This window comes from Phaethon aethereus, assembly GCF_964289735.1.
Source record: "Phaethon aethereus genome assembly, chromosome: 13".
In the NCBI taxonomy this organism is placed as follows: domain Eukaryota; kingdom Metazoa; phylum Chordata; class Aves; order Phaethontiformes; family Phaethontidae; genus Phaethon; species Phaethon aethereus.
In genome coordinates, this window is record NC_138589.1 from 11421108 (window position 1) to 11439491 (window position 18384).

Sequence of the window (18384 nt, forward strand, 5' to 3'; positions counted from 1 at the left end):
AGCATACAGGAAAAAAAAAGTATATTTCTATACTTTTTTTTTTTAAAGGGCTCATGCCTTTGCTCAACTCTGGAAATGGTAGGGGAATTCTTAAAGGTCTTAGAGGTGTTAACTTTTTTGCAACTTTAGATGTTTGTCAACTTTTGGGATTTCATCATTGTATGACTCTGTTCTGCAGTTATATGCCAGGATTATGTCTGGAAAACCTGAGGTCTGTTCTGACTGTCACGGAGAGGGAAAGGGCAAACTATGCTCTTTCTGTTGTTTCTTTGGACAATGCACTGAAATAATGCACTCCTCCATTTCCTGTCCACCACTTACATAGTATTGGCTGAGACAAAAGCCACTTGCCAGAGATGAAAGCATGTTTCTCTAGAGACTAAAGGTGACTTCGAGCTGCTGGTCATCCTCACAGACATCACTCAAGTGTTAAGCACAGTGATTTAGATGAAGCAAGGAAAAACATCTGCTGTGATAGACAGTGTCTGTTGCTAACTGAAGCATATTAGAAAATACCTCTAAAATTAATACAGTGAAGTAGGTTAGCAGGCAGTAGCTTTTAGTAGAGAAGTTTATGATACTACCCCGTATGCTCCAAACAAGCCGCACCTTTCCCCAAGTCCAGATTAATGTTGATAGGAACATGGTTTCATGTTTCATGTTCATGTTTCATGAAGCCACCTTGTTTCATTCAAGTTGGTGTGCGCAACTGGTTTACAGGAATACAGAGGGTGATGAGCCTGTTTGTTTGCTAAATTTACATGCAATGTGGGGAGTTACAGTGGGAGATGCTAGGTATCTTCAGTATAAAGGTTGTTGCTACCTGTTTTTACTAAAACCTTATGAATGACAAAATAATTATCAAATAGAGACTCAGAATCCATGAAAAAAACTTGTTATAACCTGACTACTTCTTTTTGACAGCATGTCTAATTTAAAGATGAATTACACTTGCACTGAAGGAAAAGAAAAGGTGCCTGATGATAACCTGGAGTGCAAAAGTTGTCATCAGAGATTTACTGTTCACAGTCATAAGCCCAAAATCTTGGATTGTCTTCACAGAATTTGTGCTAGATGTTTGACCAAAATACTTCATGTAGGAGATGGATCTCCCTGCATTAGCTGTCCTTTTTGCTGCCATGAGACAGAGTTGCATGAAGATGAAGAACTCCCCAGTGATATAAATGTTATGTCCAAGCTCATATTAAAAGACAAAACAGCATGGAATTCTGACTGTAAAGAAGTAGTTTTAACACTGAAAAACTTGGCTTCCTCAAGTTCTTCACACGGATCATCAAACTGCTTAGTGATTACAATCATGGAAGTACAAAGGAACTCCCTGAGGACTCCCAGTCAAAGTACTGCCTCAGATTATTATGCTGACCATGGCACTAAGTCAATATCTCAAAGTTCTCCGAGTCAGCTGGACCAAAATGTCTTTTCAAAGCTGTGCAAGCATGTACCCAGAATACTGGTACAGGCTGCTTGGATTTCTTTACTTTGGTTCCCTCCCTCTTGGGATCTATTGATGCATCCTTGCATCTAGTGATGCAGAAAGTGACCCTAGGCATTGTGTGTGTGAGTTTTGTTCCCTCCAGTCTGTCTCGTATGCGGCATCTGCCAGTGCCTTTGCCATGGAATTTGTGACTGCTCTTCAGGAAGCTGATATGCAGTATTTTATCAATTGGTAAATTTTTAACTGGACCATAAAACAACTTAAGTGCAAACTTTAACCTTCATGGACTGTCAAAAATGCATACAGTATGACATATATGTATTTTTGTTAAAGCACAATGACTTGTGTGAACATTAGCAAAATGACAACATAGTAAAAGAAAAAATACAACAACACTAAAAAGATGGTTACTATCACCAGGTCCTGAAGTTACAAATGGTTTTAGACCACCATCTCATTAACTGTGAATAGAACAGATATTTGAAGGTTTTTCTTTAAAAAAACCCCATCCTGTTTTTATCAAATCCATTGTCAGTGTTTTTAAAAACAGATGGAGATCAGAAATGTTCTGTGTATCACCTGTTTAAAAAAAACCAGAAGTCCCACTACAAGCTAGTTCAGATTTGAGTCAAGTCTTTTCTGATGTCAAGGGGAAATAAAGGTGCATGGAATAGTCTGGTCTACAATCAGATTTTTCAGAAAAGTTTTGCGTTAAGAATGATGACAAAGAAGCTTGTAGTTGAATCTTAAAGGGCCAACTAAAGAACACTTTTTAAGTAAGTAAAGTAAGCTTTAGTATTTTTCATGATTCAATATGCCTGAAAAATTATCTGATATAAGCCAAAGTATACAAAAGTAGAAATGAACCTAATTTGTTTTCTGAATTAAAATACCAGAGTAAATTGTTTCCTTAACATAGTTCCTGTAAAAAAGTTATTTATTTTTCTGAATATTTGTATTCAACCTATTGATACTGCTCTAATGTTACTTTCTAAATTTTGTATGGTTGTACTGATAACCTAAAAGACACTTTGCCCAGTATAAAGTTTGTTTACAGTATTTGCTAAAACTTGAACTAAAAATGGGTATTTATAAAGAGAATCACTTTTAATTCACTACCTTATGCATACACAGTTTAAAATATGTAATAAAAATGTGCATATAAATATTACATAGTTTTAGGTTTTATTTTAGCAATAACCTGTTATTTAGCTTTAAAGACTTTAACAGTGAATCTGTATTTAATAACAGATCTGCCAACAGATCTTTTTTGAGACTTCTCAATGAAAAACAAAAACCGCAGGATTTTTGTTCACTTGCTTTATCTGAAAGAATTCATTAAAAGGAAGAACTCTGGACCAGAAGACCAGATCCACTTCTATGTGCAAAGCACAAATGACCCGACTTCAGAGGGAAGTGATCTAAAGGGAATGGAACTGCCAGCTTTTTGAATGACCACTGTGCGTAGTGTATGTGCCATGTGTTTCCAGTGAAGAACAGCTGGAACCACCTAATGTTTCTTCTTTCCTCCTCTCAAATAACATTTGCAGTGATGTGAAAGAAGCCCCGAAGAATCTTTTGGCACACACACAGAGCATCTGACCTGTAACATAGTTTTGGATGAGCAGCCTGTGCCTGCTGATATATAAGGCAACAAGTTCACCAAAAGGTAAATGCAAGATAGCTGGTTATGTCTAAAAAATAGAAAATACAGACTTGCATTGTAGGCACTTTTAGGTAATTCAAACATGTAGGCTAGAAGCTTTTCTCTCATCATAACCTGATGCCTCTATGCTTTAATTCCTATGATATAATTTGTATTTCTTATCTTGTATCTCACTGAAATTGTCTAAAAGCCAATGCAAAGCACCCTTTTCTAAGATAAGAAATAGCGTAACACTCACATGACCAATAGTTGTATTACTGTTTCAGAAAAATGAATGCATTTTAAATACTATTATCACTGGAGACAGATTACACCTAAATACCTCATAAGAGGTTTATCCTGTAACTCAACATACAGGGCTGTTACCCAACTTGTGATTTCTTGAAGCAGCTGATAGTAGTATTCCTCCAGCTGACATAATCAGATTAATGAGATCTCCAACCTCTCTCATTCAACTAAATAGGAAGTATGTAGTCTCAAAGTAAGCTGCTGTTCAAGTTTCATGGTTGTTAGAACTATGCATGAACTGTGGAGGCAAATGTATCTTACAAGTGAAAAATTCTTTTGCCTTCTCACATTCACCTGGATTTTTATCAGCAGCAGTGAAAAAGCAGTCTGTGCAATATGGCCTGTCCTGTCTGAGGAACTGCATTACGTATTGGGATTAAAAAGGTCTTGTTACTAAAAAGAACCAAACTAAAAACTTGACAATGCATTTAGACTTATGAAAATATTTTTTACATGTAAAACAAAAGAATCCCCATTACTCTCCATAAATCACTGAAGAGAACAAATTAATAAAAGTTCTATTTAGAGAAGTGGATTACCTGACTGGAGGTGTTTAAGAAACTAAGGTGTTTTCAGCAAAGAAATAAGTGATACTGGTTTTTAAGCAAAGTTCAGTTAATATGATAACCAAGTAGTATATGATATTTTAAAGTGTTTTATGACTGTTTAAGCCCTTTACTGACAAAAATGAAAAACAAAAAAAGCTTTGCAAGTAGATTAGTCTTACTTTCATTAAATAGAAAATACAACCTGTAAATAAAGTTCTTAAATATTGCTGTTTCTAATTTCCATGAACCATTGATGGGTTAAGAAGGATTTTTTTCTTTTATTTGGCTTTGCATTTAAAATTCAAGCATGTACTGCACATAAATATACTAATTTTTATGGAAGTCTCTTCTCTATCCCTTATAGTAGTCATAGATCTATTAAACTGCAGCAAATCTGTAGATAAGAATACAAGGCACCGTCTTGGTAGGGGAGATGTTTTCTAAATTTAGGTAGACACGAATGAGGGTGAAAAATGGCTAACAACATTTTAAAACTGTATTAGTATAATTAGAGAATTATTTTATGGTAGTGTTTCATGCATTTAAGTATTTTATGAAGGGTTCCTTACAAGTTCTAGCTACTTTTCATCTTACTGCTCTCTCTTTATATCTATGATTTGGTTTATTTTTTTTGTTGCTAAGTCTTGGGTTGCATTGAACCTTACAAGGAAAGTGCAGAAGGAGCTGGTCTCCATTAACATAGTGGTGCACACTTGTGTCATTTGACACAGGAATAGCAGTGTAGGTCTTGACTGGAAAAGCGCAACAACATAAGGACACTCTCCGCTTTAGGGTAAACTGCACAAACTTGACCTAGTACAAAACAGCTTTTCAAAGTAATATATATTACTTTCTATATATAGAAATCAATATACCAGATAGCCTTCTTCCTTTTTTGAGTTTACAAAAACAATTACTGTAGCACCAAAGATATTAAAACATGGAAGTTTCAAGTGTATTTCACACTATATGCTGTTATACTGCAATTATACACTATGCTTTCTTATTTGTTTACACAGCTGTAAAGATAATCTATTATGTATTCTCTAATTAGGCTAGATGAGTTTCTATACCTCCTGCCCTATGGCCATATGAAAGTACTTGATGATAACTGTACACATGGGATATGTTTTTCATTCTTCCTATCTAACTGTAATGGATTTCAAGTTGAAGCATTAGTACAGCCTCAAAAAAGTCAGAGAGAGAATAATTGGGTTACACTACAGAGCAAAAATGAAATACAAATGAAGTACCATTTTAAATTATTTTTACAACTAGTTGTAATTCTCCAGGTAATGATGTAAATGCGATGACCTGGCAGACATGCAATGTACAAATATAATGGAAAAAGGTATTTGTGAAAACTATAATAATGATCTATTTAGCTTCTTAAAAACTCTTCATAAAATAATCCATCTTTCATAAAAAGACTGAGACGGATTAACTACTGGCTTTTCTCAATTAAAAAAAAAATATTCTACATAATATTTAGATGAGAAATGCTGCTTACCTTAACTCTTTCTTCCAATCTTCCTAAGCGTAGACTACCTTCTACGATTTTGTTGAGAACACCATGATTCTCGTTTTCCAAACATTTGGCCTGCAAACATATAGTATACATAACTAAATGTAATCATTACTTCAGACATGGCAGACAAAATACATACACTGAGGAAGACAAAGTTACTGTTTTGAGCTCCAATAGTCTGAAGAACTAAGATGGAAAAAGAATCCTGAAAATTATTCTAATAATGGTTAATTAGTAATTTGTCAACTGACTGCGAATACTATCTCGCTAACAAAAGAATACCTTAAAGCAGTTTTATTCTGAAAGGATCATAGCTATGGATACTGTAAACTCAACCAATTCGGCATATTTTTCTACAGATGTATGTATGTATGTGTAGGGATCCCATTTGTATGCATGAGACTCATCCTTCTGGGTCAGATTTAGTAGTCTGCTCTCAAGAGCCCTTATAATTGGCAGGGATTCAGGCAAGGAATCTGACATGTGGCTTATGAAATGCTTCTGTCTTATGACTGTTTCCATCATTTAATAAGCACTATCTTCTCTCTCAGATACAAAAAGCAAACCAAACAAAAACTGCATAAGCTGTAAACAATGAAATTATTTTAAAACTGTAAGAGGCTGCAACTGTTAAATCCACCAAAAGTGTTCAACAGAGAAATAACCAGGTTTCAGAATCAGCAGCGTCTGACCACCTTGCAATACCGTATCACTCCAGAGACACATCTCCTTTCACAGAAGTCATAATTAACTAGTATTGGTGGAGTCTGTGAGCTTTGTGCTCAGTCAGTGACATTTTGATTTACTGTCTGGAAGCTGAATCGTACAATACAATAAAAGAATCATTCTGACAGCTGCTAATTCAGGATTACAGTTCATCAGTACTGTTGCACTATCAAAATTGTTTTAAATAAATTTGTTGCTGCTCTGTTTAATCTTACTGGATTTATCAGTAGGTTGTCACTGTTCCTCCAAATAGTAAGTTTAAGACTATCCATTTATTTTTGGAGATATGTGGTTACTATGGATTTTTTTAAATCTTCACTAAGTAAGAATATAGGTTAATTTCTTACAGTGCTGTACCCTTTCTGCTCTCTGGATTAAATCTGCATAAAATAAATTTCAACACTTCAGTTCAAATAGTGAATTAAAAAAGAATAAGGCTAGGGTAATAGCCTTAGCTGAACTGAGCAAATAAATCTGACATTACTGAATTTCGAAGTAGGGGAATGACAATACATTTTTAATTATACATCATGCTCAGTAGTGGTTCTTCATAATCATTGGGGTCTGGCTCTAATTAATTTTTTTTTGTTTTCTAGGCCTTCCCATTAGACAACCTTATCAGAGTACCTGACTACAAGATATACTTGCAGTCTAACTTTCTGCCAAGGTAGGTTTTAAGTTCAGTGATTAAAAGTAGGAACAAGTTGTTCTGATTCAGCTCTACCAGGCTGCAAAGTAAACTGGATATTTAAAGGTTTTACTGATACTAGACTATTTTACTAGAAAAGTTTGTCTCAGAGTACCTCTGCTGTCAGCCCATAGTGAATTCATAAAAACAAAGACTTGTGTGCTGTGTAGCATCTAAGGCACAAAATGGGGAAATAATCGACAGCAAGTAAGTATGTATCATCATCATATGCATGCACAAGAGCATGTCATCCAAAAGGAAGAGATAAAATTCTGTTTTGCGTGACAGGACTGGCTTCTAATTGCTGGATCAGTTTACATCTGTCTAAAGAAAGGCTATATTTGACTGTATTTTGGCCTGCTTTCCACGGACCTACTCCAAGGTTTTTGCACATGCACAAAACTTAATTTTCTAGCATGTACTTTCAGGTACAGGTTTCATAAGGGAAGAATATGATGCCAAATACTGCACACTTGCGAAAATAGGGTTTACACTACTTTATGGTGATTAACGTTGTGTTAAGACATCTTTCCTTCTGAAACAGGATTTTACTGCTAAAAGCATTATGAACATCTGCTAGGGTATTAAGCCTAAATGGCATACCTTGTACTTACAGGTAATTCTGGATCTCTGTGATACTTCTAATGTGGTATGCTGAATATTTGAAAGTAGATATACCAGAGATTGAGAAATAAGGACTAGTTCCCCTATTTCCTAGGGGACATCTATTGTGCCTAGTTTCACAATCCTCAAGACCAGTTTGCAGTGGACAAGGATTTGAGTTGGGTCACCATCGTTCCTCTTCCAGAATTAGGAATTAACCACTATAGAATCTTTTTACCCAAAACTGATAAGCAACCTTTGTGTACTACTTGAACAGATGCAAAAGCAGCTTTATTTTAACCAAGTTTTGTGGAATGGTTTCCAGGACCAATTTGAAGACAGAGTACAACTGAAATTGTGTCCAAGATATGCTAAAGCAAACAACGTGTGCCTATAAAAAGCCCAGTAACCTCTGGGCCAGACACTTCCACTAAGCAGAAGCTGTTCCAAAACTCTCAACCTGCCTGTCAAAATGACTGCTCACCAAAGAGGAGCAATAACATGCATGTACATCCACAGTAGAAGGTCCATGCAGATCACTTAGAGGATAATAGTTTACCTTTAGATTCAGAAATGCATATAAAAAAATTTATGATTGTGTGCTTTCTTTCAATACAAGTAACTGCAACAATTGAAGCCAATCTCTACAATCAGGTTGAAAAATTCTTTTAAACTTGATAGATAGATAGATAGATAGATACACACACACCATTGTAGATCCTAATGCTGATGTGAGTTAAAGCTTAATTATGTTACCTCCAGAAATTAGGGTAGTGGCTTTTAACCACTCTTCTAGAAAATAATCTTTTGCTGCTCCTGTCCTATTTGCAAAAGGCTATTTAAATAGCTAAATCCTTAAACAGAAATTATAGCTTTCTTTTTTGATAATTCAAATTAACAGCAAGTTGTGCTAGTAGGATGATAACTCTGTGAAGTATCAATTAAGTAATATTAATTAAAGATAATTACAAAAAAAATAAGATGATCCCGTTCCTGAGCTATCTTCTCTACCAAACCAATAAGGTTTGTTAGATAGTGATGGGCTGCATCTTCTTTTTCCATTGCTTCCTCAAACTGCAGTTTCAAAAGACCTATTTTCTTCTTTAATCGCCTATAAAATAAACAGAAAAAGGAAAATCTTCACACTGGGAATTAATAATGGCATTAAAAGAACTTGCATTTGCAAATCAACGTGTACAAGTCTCAAACAGTCAAATATACTGTTAAAGATGCATTAGCTCAAAATATTTGCAATGTTGAAAGTATCATTTCCCACTTTTTAGGGCTGTTTTTCTTTACAATATGTTGTGTGAATAACAACAGGAACAATGATTCAAAAGAACAATTTGTGCAATGGCTACAAGCTCGTATTTCTTAAGAAATGTAACAATAATATTGTGTTTACTGTTTAAATTATTGTAAACCCAACTCTGAACCACTCGGGTGCATGAGAAAGTCTGCAAATAGTGTAATACTCTATTTTTCAGGTGAGTACACAAATGATTAATAGCTATAGCTAACTATTAGCATTAAAGATACATTCTTAATTTGCATACAGACATAGAAAAGCGTGCATGAAAACGTATAAAGCTTAGCAAAGTTACTTGACAACTAGGCTTTTAGATGTGACAAAGATGTGTTTACACATCCTTTAGGGAAACATGTTTTTTCTGTAATAGGTAGAAATTACATACTCTGGCATGTCAGACAATATTTTTACAGATATTTCTGCTGTTATTTGCAGAAATATAAGTATTTCCATATCAGAAAATGAGAATGTGATATGACCTGTTTGACTTCCGTGTTATCTCCGTCTCAGTTTCCAGGATCTTGTTGTCAGCCATGAAGTTATTTTTCTCCAAAAGCAGTTTCTTGTTTTGAGCTTGCAGTGATGCTATCTTTCCCATTAGATCTTCCACCTCGCAGCGCTTTTTCTCCTGCTCCTGTTGCAAATGGCTGCAAAAAACAACAGCGTAAAACACGCGTCATATATAGACCTACTTCACTAAAAAGCTAAGTTACAGTAGGATTAACCATTTTGAAAATATGAAGAAAGACACATTGAGAATGCTTAATGTTCAGCGGTGACATCAGAGAGGTATTACAATCACATGACATATCAAATCATGAATGAAGCATAATACAAACAGAATTATTCAAATAATTCATACTGACTGCACTTGAAATAGAATTTAAATAATAAAAATATCCTATGTAGTCCAAATATATTCCCTTCCTAATTTTTTTTTCCCACAATTAGTAGCAATGCCAAAAAATGTCTGAGAACTTCTCAGGAAGGCACTGTACCAAGAAACAGTAACTTGCACTATCCTATATTCTTGAAAGCAAACAAATTTATAGAATATCTTTAGAAAAACATGACTTAACAGACTATGCTGCATGACAGCACTTCCATGTTGTGTTGTTTGTGTTATTCCCGTATTGTAAAGACTGGAGAAACTTCTCAGTATTTTTAGTTTAGAATTTCAGGATCCTCCAGACTTTTTCCCAAAGACAGGAACAAAAGAATGAGAACATTTTATATACGGTGTTGATAGAATTAATTAGATTTGACAAAAATTATATTTTTAATGCATTCTCTTCTATTTAAAAGGTACACTTAGCAGTACGTACTCTATGGTAGCAATGCTTCTACCAATGTCTCTAGAGCTGAGATTTCCTTCTGTGATTTTAATTGTCTATAAAAAGCGAGACAATATTTTTTAAATATTTAACTTTCTTTGTACTTTGGTAGTTACCTTCATAAATTACCAGCATAAGTTTCCACTTGCCTTCTACCTACAGTGATGTTTATGCAGATCTGTTCGTGTGAATGCTTTGCAGAATTGTTTCTCTGTGCGCCATATATAAACTCATACCTTTTTAAATCATTCACCAAAGCGAAGTGCTCCTCTGCTGCTATTCTGCTATCCAGTTTGGCTTTCAGCTCTTCGCAAGTAGAACGCAAAGCTTCCAACTGCTTCTGGTACTCTGCCATCTCTTCTTCTTGACTTCGTTTCTTATCTTCTAAGATGATTATCTGTTTGGTCAATTTTGAAGCTTTTGGGAGGAAAAAAACAACTGAGTACAGCAGAACTAATTCAATAACCTAGTGAAACTCCAACTAAACTAGTAATATGTTAATTCCTAGTTGCTCACAGCATTATGTAACACTGGATTTGTCAGTTTGTTTTGTATTTTAACAGTTTGGATTTTTTTTGATGTTGTCTTTTTTTGCTGTCTGTCTTTTTTGAAACATGCCAAAACCTCAAGACTACTACTTTTCAGGGCTATAAGCTATTTCCTCATTGAAATATCATTTTACTCTGAAAAATCCTCATATTCAGATTTTACTAATTCAGGAAAAGAACCTAAAATGGAACATGACTTTTGTAGCCTAGTAGATAGGGCACACATCCAGAGATTGCCTAATTTCTATTCACTGATCTCTGAGTTTCTCCTGTAATATGTATTTCAATCACTAGAGGTACTGCCAAAACAGCTGTAGGAACTGAGTGGAAGATCAGGGCTCTTGTTTCCATCTGAGAACTCCAGCAATAGATAACAAAATCTGCCAGTGCTTACTAGTGATGTTCTGATAACTCGTAACAGATCAAGCTATTTTGAGATTTGGAAAGAGGAACACCTGATCTTGGGGTATTGTTTGGCCTTTGGCCTGGTACATGATGAGTTGTTATCTTCTAAACACAGATGGATTTAGAGAGATAGAACTCTAAACAAGAAATTCAAACTTTAAAAGCAGAAAAGAAAGTATTTATGGAATTAGCTGGCAGGTGAACAAAAAATTTCAGAATTGGAGTTTTGCTGTATAAGTTCACTTGAGGAAACTATTCTCATCAGCAAATTATGTTAATTGCACATAATTAAATGTTTTTCAGAACATCCTGATCTGCGAATTAAGATTCAATCTTGCTTTTTAAACCTCACTAAGAAATCTCACTTTCAGTTTGGGGATTTTAAACTAAAATATGCTTGTTCTCTTTCTAATATCCAGTCAGAAGGCTATTAACAAGAACTATCCAAAGAAATCTGCCAATGCAAAAAATAACTATCAGCATAAAAATTAATATTGGTCAAGAAATAATATTTACAAGCAAGACAAGAAATATCAAGTGTTCTGAATTCACACAAATATAAACCTCTGATAAAACAGCAATAGATAACAGATTATTGCTTGAAGATGCATGTAAACTTAAGCAGTATCAAATTATAAAAGTGTAAAATCAAATACTGCTACTCATGATACAATTATCTGTATTTGATTAAATGATAAACATTGGTTACAAAGCAGAAAATGAAAAAACCCTACAAATTCTAAATTGAACATTTAAATAAGCAAATAATACCTCACAAATACCAACCTGTAAAGTTTAAAGTGCTTTTAAATTACAAAAATGAGTGTATTGCTGTTTAAAAGTTTTTGTCACTTCTTCAGAGGAAGCAAAAATGGAGTATGCTGTATAGTGCCAATAGGTGATACTGACACTTCTTTTCAAGATCAGTTGACAGCCAGAGCTTGATCTCATAGTAGTGTTACATGCATTCAGTGATGCTTTGTAGGCATATATGAAGTTGCAAAAAATCCCCCAAAACCAAAAACCCACCAAAACAAAAAAAACCCACAACCCTCACAAACAAAAATGCAAACCTCCAGTATCATCTTTGGTGCAGTTCAAATGACTAGCAACTCTTTTTACCTTCTTGAACGTGTTGTCTGTGACTGTCTTTTGCTTTAGCTTGTTGAATTTCAAGTTGCTCCATCAACAATCCATTTTCTTCCAAGACCAGCTTGGCCTGAGTTTGCAGCTGCTGCCTGCAATGACAACCAGCTTATGAATAAAATGTAATTCAAATATTAACTTATGTCCAAATTAAAAACACAACTGACTTCCAACAGTGTAAGCTTGCTTATAAAGCAATTTTTGAACCTCTTTAAAAAAACAAATAAGGAAACCCTCATTGAAAGCAATGTCAGAACCCAAGATAAGCTTATTAGACACGTGAACTCACAACCCTCAATATGTAAATAATGTTTAAAATCTTTGACTAACTAAAGCAAAAAGTCCCTATAGAAAGAAGGAAAAATATGTACGTGTGAATTAGAATTGTAGCATCATAGAATGAGTGAGGTTGGAAGGGACCTCTGCTCCAACCCCCCTGGCTCAAGCAGGAGCACCTACAGCCAGCTGCCCAGGACCATCTCCTGACGGCTTCTGAACATCTTTAGAGATTGAGACCCCACAACCTCTCTTGGACAGCTTATTGCAGTGCTCATAGTGAAAAACTGTTTCCTTATGTTCAGAGGGAACCTCCTGTGTTTCAGTTGGTGCCCATCGACTCTTCAGTAGTGCCCTGTAACAGGACAAAAGAGCCTGGCTCTTTCTTTACACCTTTCCCTTCAGGCATTTATATACATGGATAAGATCTGCATTGAGCCTTCTCTAGGCGAAACAATCCCAGCGCTCTGACTTTTCTCATCTGAGAGAATTAAAGGTACATAATGGCGCCAGATGACTTGGAGACAGCTATGTAACTGGTAACTTAACCAAATTTGTTCTCAAAACATGCTATAAATTATTGGATAGTATTCGGACCTACTTGGCTTTGACCTCTGGAAAAATACTACCAGTGTGTTTTATGGGCCTGTAAAGAAGATGGGTGTTTAAACTGAAGTATCCTGAGCAGAGAACTTAACTCTCCACTTTATAACTAGTATTAATTTTGCTTTCAAGAAAACCAATAGCAGTCTTCCTAATGTTAACAAAAGCTTAAGAAATTATTTGCTGTTCTAGTAATAGCTTAAAAAATTGAGAAGTATAAGGCATTTCTTATACTAGAAATATAGTATAAGTGTCAGATGATATCACATGAATTTAAACTCTAGTTGTCGTCAATCGTTCAGCAAGAGTAGCCTAACCCGCCAAAAAGTGTAGCAAAATAGACTGTTACCAAGGATTTTTGATGACAGTAACTAACAAAACATCTATCTGCTTTGTTCATGTGTGGCCTGACCTAGATAAAAATGCACCCTATTGCGTACAGATCTAGATAGGGACAATTTTCTCTACCATCAAATGATATTCTGACTAAAATTCAAGCTGAACCATACAGCTAACAATTGTTACCTGGCAGCTGAAAAATATTGTCTTAAGCAGTCTATTCTGAAGATTTTTGCAAATACAGAAATGGAAGTCAGCTTACACTTACATCTGTGAAAACCTCTGCACACAGGTTCTTGCAAGTTTAGCCGAATTACTTAATTTACTGTGAAATTTACTGCAGCGGGCATAGGAGAAGGAAGCAAATGCACATCAGCCACTTAGAAATAGGTTAATAGCTAAGAGAGAGTTCATATTGTTTAACCAATTAAGACTCTGCCAAGTCTTCATCTGAATGGATAAATACGAAATGAAAGCTGAATGACAAAATACATTCGTTATTTGTCACAGGAAGGTCAGTGCTGATGTAAGATGCTGAAACACCTCTATGAAGAGAGTTTTGGAATTTGTGGACAGTATATAAGCATGCAAGGATACATAAAATATCCAGAGAATTTTATTAAAGCACCCATAAACCACTCAGATAACTGTTTACTTTCCAAGTAGCTTGTTATAAAGGTATGTAATTCTGCCTTGAGGAGCCTCTTATCGAAGGTCAGCCGATGTTATTGGTTAAATCTACAAAGAGACTTAAGATTGCAAGAGAGCTTGAGTCATAAAGTCCTCCTAATGTAGACACTGTGCCGTATGATCCCTTCCATACAATTATTACTTGTGTCTTGAGTACAGTAAGAATTTTTATGTTCACTACTCACAGTGGATGCTGTTCCAAAACCTGTTACACTGATTAGGAATCATTTTCCAGTTTCCCCTTTAAGTTGTTTATGGTGAACGAATACCCAGTTGTTCTTCTACTAACACTGTCCTCAGTTCTATAAATGCAGCTTAAGTAGTTCTTTGTATATTCCATGACTCCTATTCCTGATGTGCTTAGAGAAAATAATATTGTCCCTTCTCAGCCTTTGTTTTGCTAAATGAGAAAGGCCAATCTGTCTGAAACCAAATAAAAGAGGTCCTCCATTTCCTTGGCTCCACCACAAACCCTTTCACCTTTGTTGCTCTGTACTTAAATATGGATGATTGGGACTCTCCAGAGATTGATATAATTGTGTTGTTATTGCCCAACCTCTACTAAAAGAACCTATTCTAACACACCCCAGGACTATGCTGCCTTTTTTTTCCCCCTTTAAAGCTGTTGCCCTACAAAGCTCACAATCATCTTGCAATGAACCAGTACAACCTGTCTCTTCTCCATCTCAGTTACCAATTGATGAATGCCTGACTTAACTAAATTGTTATGAAGCCTCATATGTATTTTATACCATTTAATTGCATTATATTTTCACTTCTCAAACCATTAAATTCTTCTAATGCAGTATTTCATACCTTTTTATAGTAATGAAAAACTGATGACACATTTACACTCCTAGTACTAGTAGGAAAGCTAAGCATGTAACCTGCAAAGTCTGGGACAGAAATACATGGGCTTCAGGTGCAAAACTGCACATTCGCTATTTAATCTTTACTCCAAAATTATTTCAGGCATTGCAGATCAGCATTGTTGCAACAAGACATAATCATGACCCTATTAACTCTTCAGCAAAATTTAATTTGCTTGAGGAGAAAAAAAAATTTTCATTAAGATTTGTAATCTTAAAAGTTTGCATGCAACAAGCAAAGTAATTAATAGCTTTTAAATTAATTTTCTAGTAATATAACTTGCCATTCTGTAGGGGTAATAAAGTTATTTTTATTTAATTGTTCATGCAGGTCTTCATTCTCCTTCACCAACTCTTCAACTCGCACTTTAAAATTCTTCATATCCTCCTGGAAGACAGAGGATTCCACATAAAATTCTTTAGCAGTAAGTATTTAATTTTTACATCAACAAAAACTTCTATAAATATACATGCCTGGGTGTCTTCTAATTTTTGTGTTAGCAGTATATTATGTCACCACTCACTCATCTTCAATTCAGATGTGCATACTTAACTTCTAAACTGCTTCATCACTCCAGTAATATTTGATTAAAAATAACATAGATATTTGAATTATGATACATTTTTGCCAAGTGTAATTTGAATTAAGGAGGTTGTAGATCCTTAAAACATGGATTTAAAAAAATGAATTCTGGAAATTACTAGATGATACTATATATTTTCAGTATGAATGACATGAATTTGAATACGGCAGGACAATACAGTGAATTTACAGTAATATAAAACCCTTGGTGTCTTCTGCTCATTTTATGGCTTAGCTTTTCAAAATAACTTATTTCCTTCAAAAAGTTATGGCAGTTCTGCTCTGAAGCAAATTACCATTTTTGAAAGATTTGGTGACAAAAAAAATACTTCTAAAGAGCAAAAAGAGTACCCATTCCTTAAATTACTAGAAATAAATATTCTTCTACCACAAAATCCACAGGTCTGTAACTGGAAGAGCAGCTATACAGGGCACTGCATCCCCATTATGAATGACAATAGTAAATTCTTTCTGCCACTGACTGTGTTTATGGTTTACTCTATTCAGAGAGCACAATTCTTGTACATCTCAGCATAGTGCCTGCTTCTACATCTGAAGAGGTTGACAAAAGCAAGCAAGCCAAGCAGGGTAGGACAGCACAGTAACTATGCATGCAAAAGTAAAACAAAATCACTTTTAATTTGAGGCAGAAAACAGCTTTGACAAATCCCTTTAAAAAATATCAGTAGATTTATTTCTGCTTTAGTGTAAAAGTACATTTTCTTTAAATGGCAACTTGCCTCATGTTCAAGATTTAAGTCTTCCTTTTCTCTTATTCTATCTTCATATGCCAACAGAAGAGGTGACAAATACTTCATATCCAACTTTAAAAAAAAGTTAAAAAAATCAATCAGTATAAATCAATTACAAACCCTTATCTCATCGATATTTTTTACTACTCATCCTCCTGCAATATATTGCTAGTTTTAAAACCTATTAAGGGTTTTTGTATATGCCTTGCAGACAAAAGTGCAGGACTTCCACAAGCACGCAGACCACCGTATGCAAAATGATGCCACGGAAGCACTTAATAGCACTGCTTTAGGAGCAAGCTTCGGAAAGGACAAACCTGGATGCTATACTTGCACACTTCACTAAAAAGCATCTATGACTTATCAGTATGTAACACAACAGAACATGTATGCAAATGAATACGAAACCAAACTGAAACACTACCGTGAATACAGTTAATAATAATCAAACTTAGCCCAGATTCATCAGTAAGTGGGAAAGGAATTTTTACACTCTCAAACCTGCATCTTTAAAACTAAATACATACTTATGTGATTCTTGAATATTATAGTTAGAACAAAAGTAGGACTTTCCTATTTCTGTATAGTTCTGAATAACAATGAGGAAGGAAAATTTAAGATCTGATTAGCATTTCAAGGAGAAATTGTTTCACATATTACAAATGCATTCAATTTGCCTTCTACTTGCCAGAAGCTGATAGGCTACTAGTTGACCCATGACCATTCCTACGATCAGGATCACTGAAATATGCTATTTTCTTTTAGTGTAACCTTAAAAATAATCACAACAGAAGATTGACAGTTAAGAAAGTTAACAATTAAGCAATAGATCTTGAAGCAAACTATGCTAGACAATACTAAGTGAAGATGGTATTTATAACTCTCAGGGTAACAGTATTTCTACTTAACTTGCATTCAGAAGTTGAAAGTCAGTGATTGTATGCAGTCTGTAGTTTACTGTAAATCCAACCAGAGCTGCACACATTCATTGCACAGTTCTGCCCTACATCCTTCTATGCAACAAACATAAATGTTTATAATATTCTACTAGTATATGATAATTCAGCAGAGTCACTAAATAATATCCTGAATATTTTGGTTCCAGTAAAGAAATTCTACTACTTTACTCAGAAAGGAATGAACAGATGAGTGAAAAAATTATTTTACTTACCAGCCATGGTGGTGGTGGTCCTTTCATGGGTAAACTTTTCAGTTTTAGATGCTAAAATAGATTTTTAAGAAGATACTGAAATTATTTCCTGCTATTTGAAGTGCCAGCCTCTGTCCATTACAGTCACAACTATTACCCCAAACAAGCTTATGTTTCTAACTACATGTGGTGCATATGTAACACACACTCAAAGTCAACAAAACTGGAAGTTCCAATATTTTACTAATATAGAAGAAAGTTTAACTTCTTAAAGTTAGACTTAACAATAAATGCTCACTTTAAATTTCAGAAAAAGCCTATGCCATTTGTAGACTTTAGGGAAAATCTGGAGAAAATAGTCTTAAAAACTCGAAGATGAATGAAAAGACAATGGGGCATTTCAGTAAAAACTGCCTTTATAACCAAGATTCTCACCTCTTCTTGGGACAATGGCCTGAATTTCGTTTGATAGCGACTTAATTCTACATTTAAACGATGGACCATCAGTTTCAAAGCATCATTTTCATCTACCAGTTCTTGTGCTTGTTGTCTGAGAGAGAGTAATTCTGTAGCCTCCTCTATTAAAACAAATATCCAACAAGAAAGTTCAATCAAAATTCAAGAAACATTCACAATAATTTGTTAATTGTAAGGAAAAAAAAAAAACTCCATATGCTAGAATAAGAGAACTTCTCTCAAATTACTGTAATGGAATAAGCCAATTAAAAATTACTAACAAAAAGCCATTACATCTCAAACAACCAAGTAATTTTTTTTCATGATCATGTAAGTATTTCTTGACAAAATTTCTACAAACGTAGAAAATACTGTCAGAAACTACTTCTGCATAGATACTTGCTGAAATCAATGAGTGGAA

At 34.7% G+C, this 18384-nt stretch overlaps 2 protein-coding genes across 2 annotated transcripts in view; one reads left to right on the forward strand and one right to left on the reverse strand.

Moving 5' to 3' along the window:
- The window catches only part of CEP89 (centrosomal protein 89), a gene marked incomplete at both ends in the record, with an annotated part of 38559 nt that overhangs the window by 10242 nt on the left and 9933 nt on the right, over positions 1-18384 (reverse strand). Inside the window, 9 exons of the mRNA XM_082005808.1 lie at positions 5469-5558; positions 8473-8614; positions 9292-9459; positions 10383-10563; positions 12222-12333; positions 15303-15410; positions 16346-16429; positions 17529-17579; positions 17943-18085. Coding sequence (XP_081861934.1) covers positions 5469-5558; positions 8473-8614; positions 9292-9459; positions 10383-10563; positions 12222-12333; positions 15303-15410; positions 16346-16429; positions 17529-17579; positions 17943-18085 — 1079 coding nt within the window. The remainder of the gene's footprint in view (positions 1-5468; positions 5559-8472; positions 8615-9291; positions 9460-10382; positions 10564-12221; positions 12334-15302; positions 15411-16345; positions 16430-17528; positions 17580-17942; positions 18086-18384) is intronic.
- Positions 938-1666, forward strand: LOC309409629 (E3 ubiquitin-protein ligase RNF182-like; the record flags this gene model as incomplete). The annotated part of the gene is given in 4 exon segments (XM_082005811.1): positions 938-1480; positions 1482-1525; positions 1527-1605; positions 1607-1666. Coding segments are annotated over 4 exon segments (723 nt in total). The 5' UTR covers positions 938-940.